Source organism: Leptodactylus fuscus, chromosome 6, assembly GCF_031893055.1.
Source record: "Leptodactylus fuscus isolate aLepFus1 chromosome 6, aLepFus1.hap2, whole genome shotgun sequence".
NCBI classification, from domain to species: Eukaryota; Metazoa; Chordata; class Amphibia; order Anura; family Leptodactylidae; genus Leptodactylus; species Leptodactylus fuscus.
This window is the reverse complement of record NC_134270.1, coordinates 61,652,503-61,657,688: the sequence shown is the minus strand read 5'-3', so window position 1 is coordinate 61,657,688 and position 5,186 is coordinate 61,652,503. Positions and strand designations below refer to the sequence as shown.

General features: G+C 47.7%; 1 protein-coding gene across 1 annotated transcript; it reads right to left on the bottom strand.

Annotated features, from left to right (window-relative positions):
• Positions 1-1,273: 1,273 nt before the first annotated feature.
• Positions 1,274-3,767, bottom strand: LOC142209547 (uncharacterized). The gene is made up of 3 exons (XM_075278555.1): positions 3,702-3,767; positions 3,308-3,577; positions 1,274-3,226 (listed from the first exon to the last, which is right to left on the bottom strand). The coding sequence occupies exon 3, from the start codon at positions 3,217-3,219 to the stop codon at positions 1,423-1,425; it is 1,797 nt and encodes a 598-aa protein (XP_075134656.1). The 5' UTR covers positions 3,220-3,226; positions 3,308-3,577; positions 3,702-3,767; the 3' UTR covers positions 1,274-1,422.
• Between the last annotated feature and the right edge of the window lie 1,419 nt (positions 3,768-5,186).

The following is a 5,186-nucleotide window of genomic DNA, read 5'->3' as shown; positions in this document are numbered from 1 at the left end:
ATATTCGATTCAAGTAGTCGAATATTGAGGGGCTACTCAAAACGAATATCGAACAGTTTTGTGCTCTGTTGTCCCCTGGAGTCTTGCTTCTTTTCCCCTTAGGTAGTAACAGTTCTCATCTAAGTAAAAATATATCTTTGTACCATATTAGCCAGTGGATATGAAAGATAAAAAATGAGTCTTCAGTACCTGATACCTTTTTAAATGGCTAACAAAAATGATGAGAGAATGCAAGCTTTCGAGGCTACTCAGGTCTCTTCTTCAGGCATGGTGTAACAATTTCTGAAGGGATGCATATTTATACACAAAAGCACACAGGAATAATTCACCTGTCGCGCCAAACACTTTATTCCTGTGTCCTTTTGTGGATAAATATGCATCCCTTCAGAAATTGCGTTACAGCATGCCTGATGAAGAGACCCGAGTAGTCTCGAAAGCTTGCAATCTGTCATCATTTTTGTTAGCCATCAAAAAGGTATTTTCCTCCGTGTGAATGGACCCTTAAGTGGCGTGCGCCCAAAAGGTTAGAACAAAAAGAGGGGACATCGGTGATTTTGGCACACTGCATGCATCAGGAGGGGAGTAAAAAAAATTTTTCCCCACATTTCGATGAAATTATTATGTTTTCCTGATTTATAAATGGGGCAATTTTGATTTAGGGGCCCTTATTAATATAAGAGGAACATCTAAAAGGGCATAATTTTTAAAGCGAGCATTAGGAGGGAATGAAATTAAAAAAAAAAAAAAAAAAAAAAAATAATGTGTGCAGGCATCCTTCCCTCCATTGCTTCGCTGGGATGGCCGTCTTCTCCTAGTGACTGCAGTGATGACAGGATCATTACAGCCAGTAAGAACAGTGTATGGCTGCGTTCTCATTGATGTGACATCACAGCTGCAGCCGCTCTGTATAAATACAAAGCAGCAGAAGAGTTAGCCAACTCAGTACATGACATGGCATCGTCCAGTCCTTCCTCTGAACCTGTGTTTTACCTAGAGATGAGAGAGTACTGTTCGGATCAGCCGATCCGAACAGCACGCTCGCATAGAAATGAACGGACGTAGCCGGCACGCGGGGGGTTAAGCAGCCGGCGTCAAAGCGGAAGTACCAGGTGCATCCATTCATTTCTATGGAGCGTGCTGTTCGGATCGGCTGATCCGAACAGTACTCGCTCATCTCTACCTATAAAATAAAGACTCACACACATGGTTGGAATTAATTGGCCACAGCAGCCATTTTATTGACAAACACAAACATTTTATAAACATCCTATAAACATCCCTGCGTCCACTAAAAACCCATATTAACTAAGGATGTCCTTTGAGCCACCAAAATCAGGCCTGTTAAATCCACTTCGTTCCTATAATTAACTTACCTCCAGCCGTAAGCCCAGCTCGGAGGCACCAAATCCCCTTATTGGGGTGTCAGAATCCAGTCCAGAACCTACCCGGCTCATCTCCCCAATCATACCCCCACAACCTTTTGTCTTCAACTCCAGGGACCCCCCCACCAAAAATGTCTGGACTTGACTCCTTAAGTCCTTTTCCAACAGCATTCCCTCCTTTTCCCTTCCCTCTTTTAAAACACCTAGATTCTCCATGGGACCCCCCACCACAATAGGAGCATTCATGCTTGAACTTGCATTTTGAGCCGTACTTGCAAGTTCCTTCATTATAGGCGAAACAAAGCCCTTTAAGAGTTGACGCCGAGCGTCCGGCTCCATTGGTACCACCGGCGCCGGCTGGAAAAGACTGCCCAGTCCGTACTGGCACCATCAATTTCAACCACAGGCTGATGTCCTTATGGTCCCATCTTATACTTGGACGCAAGGCTTTGCGCTGACGAAATTGCTCGTCATAACGAAGCCATGCTTGGCCCCCATACACCCTGTAGGCCTCACCTATCACGTCCATATAACAGAAAAGAGCGCTACAGTTCTCTGGTGCCTTTTCACCAATGACGCTCGCCAGAATTGTAAAGGCTTGCAACCAATTGGAGAACGTCCTCGGTATTAGTCTATAACGCCTCTCCTCTTCCTCCTCCTTTTTTGACTCGTCTTTCTTGGCCCTATCCAAGTTAAAACGTTCAAGAGGAAGTAGGGAGAATATCTCCACGTACTCCCCCTTCCATATCTTATCCCTCACCTCCTGCTCCAAGTGCGCCCCCAGAGGCCCCTCTAAGCAGACATACACTGCCTCTGAATCATAGAACCTCTGCATGGCCTCCCCTTTTTCCTTCTTCCCACACTCTTCATTCTCCTTCTCTTGCCCACTTTGACCCCCAGATTCCCCCTCCTGTGCTACTGATGAAATTGCTGCACCCCCACTCAAAGAACTTGCCCCGCTACTCCCTGAGGCCAAAAACGGTGGGGGAAGCCCAGGTACCGACACGGAAGCCGGAGAAGGTGCCGCCGACGGCTGAACACTTCTCAATAGGTGGCCCAGAACCCCCATAAAATCCATCAATCCCCTGCCCACCTCCCCAGAATGTAATTCCCCACCCTGAGTTGGTAACAGGGGAACAGGAGAAGATGAGACAGATGCACATTCACCTGACTGCACGAGGGCTGTGACCCCATCAGTCGTCTGTTCTGTGTCCGGTTTTGGTGCCATCACGAGATCCCTCTGAAGGCCAACCATGGGGACTTCATTAGCAGAGGAGACAGCACCAACTGAAGACTGCGCCCTTCTAGCCTCGTCGGAGGAAGAAGACGATGGAGCCGGAGACTGCGACAAATCTGTCGCACCGCTGACAGGGCCTAGGGGATCTAGCCCGCCATCACCACCTTGCAGGGGGCCTGCGGATTGCAGCCCCATCTCCAGAGCATCGACATCATGCTGTGAAGCCGAACCTGGTTTGGATCTCCTGCTGCCATCTTGAAATGGCGGAGACGCGGCCTGCTGCCTCCGCCTCGAGTCCCGCCGCACTACAGGATTCCTCCTTCCCCTGGATTGCCTGGAGGAAGCGGACCTTCCGGCAGCCTGGCTAGGAGGGTCCTTAGAGGGGCTCCTTCTGCGGCGCTGGGCTCTTGGGGCCTCTTCAGGGCTGAGGCGCGCCGGAGGCCTGGTCCTTCGCAGCCGTCTGGGAGATGTAGGGGGAGCCATAGCAGGGGTCTCCCCAGGCCCCTGAAGCATAGTCTGCACCTTCTCCTGCAGCCACTGCTGTCCTCTCACCTCCACTGATGCTCTGAGCTGAGAAAGCATCTCATCGATAGACGACATTGCTGGTCTGTGAAGAGAAGTGAATCTTATTAACAGCAGCAGCAGCAGCGGGGGAGGGGGAAGCTTCCCTGTTGTGATAGCTGCTCACCTGCACCCAGCCGGGGCTTATCCTGTAAGCTCTGCGCTTCAACCAAATCAGCATGCAACCTACCACAACGTCCTACAACCTGGCCAATCGCTGCAGTCCGCTGGAGCCCACGTGAGGGGAGCCTCCCCCCAGGCTTGTGCCTTCTGTCCAGCCGCCTCTGGAATGGAGGGAAAGATGTAGATGTAGGGTCGCGACTAGAATGGTAGGTATGATATCACAGGAAGAGGCGTGGCCTCTCAAAGAAGGGCGGAGTTTCGGCCATGGTCATAACTAGAGTGGAGTAAGATAGATAATATATATTATATATACATACATCAGCAGACAGTATAACATGGCAGATATATTACATAGAGCATTAATATAGATATAGGCATCAGCAGACTGTATTACTTACATTACAACGCCAAGCACATGCCACAAGCTGCCGAACAACGGTCGTGACTAGAGTGGAGCTGCTCCTGGTTGGTATGATGTCACGGGAAGGGGCGTGTCCTCTCAGAGGAGGGCGGAGTTTCGGCCATCACTGCTCTGTGCTGTATAGCTGTATAGAGGAGCGGTTGTGACTAAATACTAGACGCCATAAGGACCTGGTCCTTACGGCGTCTAGTATTTAGCCAGCTCAGTGTGAGCTGTCTATTTCCCATCACTGGTAAGGACCTTTTTGCCCCCTAGTGGTCAGGTCCTTAACTGATATAGTATTTAGCCAGCTCACAGTGAATTGGTTAAATACCGTACTCCAGAGGGACCTGGTCCTTACGGCGTCTAGTATTTAGCCGGCTCAGTGTGAGTTGTCTATTTCCCATTACTGGTAAGGACCTTTTTGCCCCCTAGTGGTCAGGTCCTTAACTGAGATAGTATTTAGCCATTTCACACTGAACTGGCTATTTACTATACTCCGTAAGGACCTTTTCCATGTTTCATATACTTACAAGGTTTCATACCAGTGAGGTCCTTTCCAGTGATAGTATTTAGCCATCTCACACTGAACTGGCTATTTACTATACTCCGTAAGGACCTTTTCCATGTTTCATGTACTTACAAGGATTCATCCTGGTGAGGTCCTTTCCAGTGATAGTATTTAGCCATCTCACAGTGAACTGGCTATTTACTATACTCCGTAAGGACCTTTTCCACCTTTCATATACTTACAAGGTTTCATACTGGTGAGGTCCTTTCCAGTGATAGTATTTAGCCATCTCACAGTGAACTGGCTATTTACTATACTCCCTAAGGACCTTTTCCATGTTTCATATACTTACAAGGTTTCATACCAGTGAGGTCCTTTCCAGTGATAGTATTTAGCCATCTCACACTGAACTGGCTATTTACTATACTCCGTAAGGACCTTTTCCATGTTTCATGTACTTACAAGGTTTCATACCGGTGAGGTCCTTTCCAGTGATAGTATTTAGCCGTCTCACAGTGAACTGGCTATTTACTATACTCCGTAAGGACCTTTTCTATGTATCCTATACTTACAAGGTTTCATACCGGTGAGGTCCTTTCCAGTGATAGTATTTAGCCGTCTCACAGTGAACTGGCTATTTACTATACTCCGTAAGGACCTTTTCCACCTTTCATATACTTACAAGGTTTCATACTGGTGAGGTCCTTTCCAGTGATAGTATTTAGCCGTCTCACAGTGAACTGGCTATTTCCTTTTCCATGTATCCTATACTTACAAGGTTTCATACCAGTGAGGTCCTTTCCAGTGATAGTATTTAGCCATCTCACACTGAACTGGCTATTTACTATACTCCGTAAGGACCTTTTCTATGTATCCTATACTTACAAGGTTTCATACCGGTGAGGTCCTTTCAAGTGATAGTATTTAGCCGTCTCACAGTGAACTGGCTATTTACTTTACTCCGTAAGGACC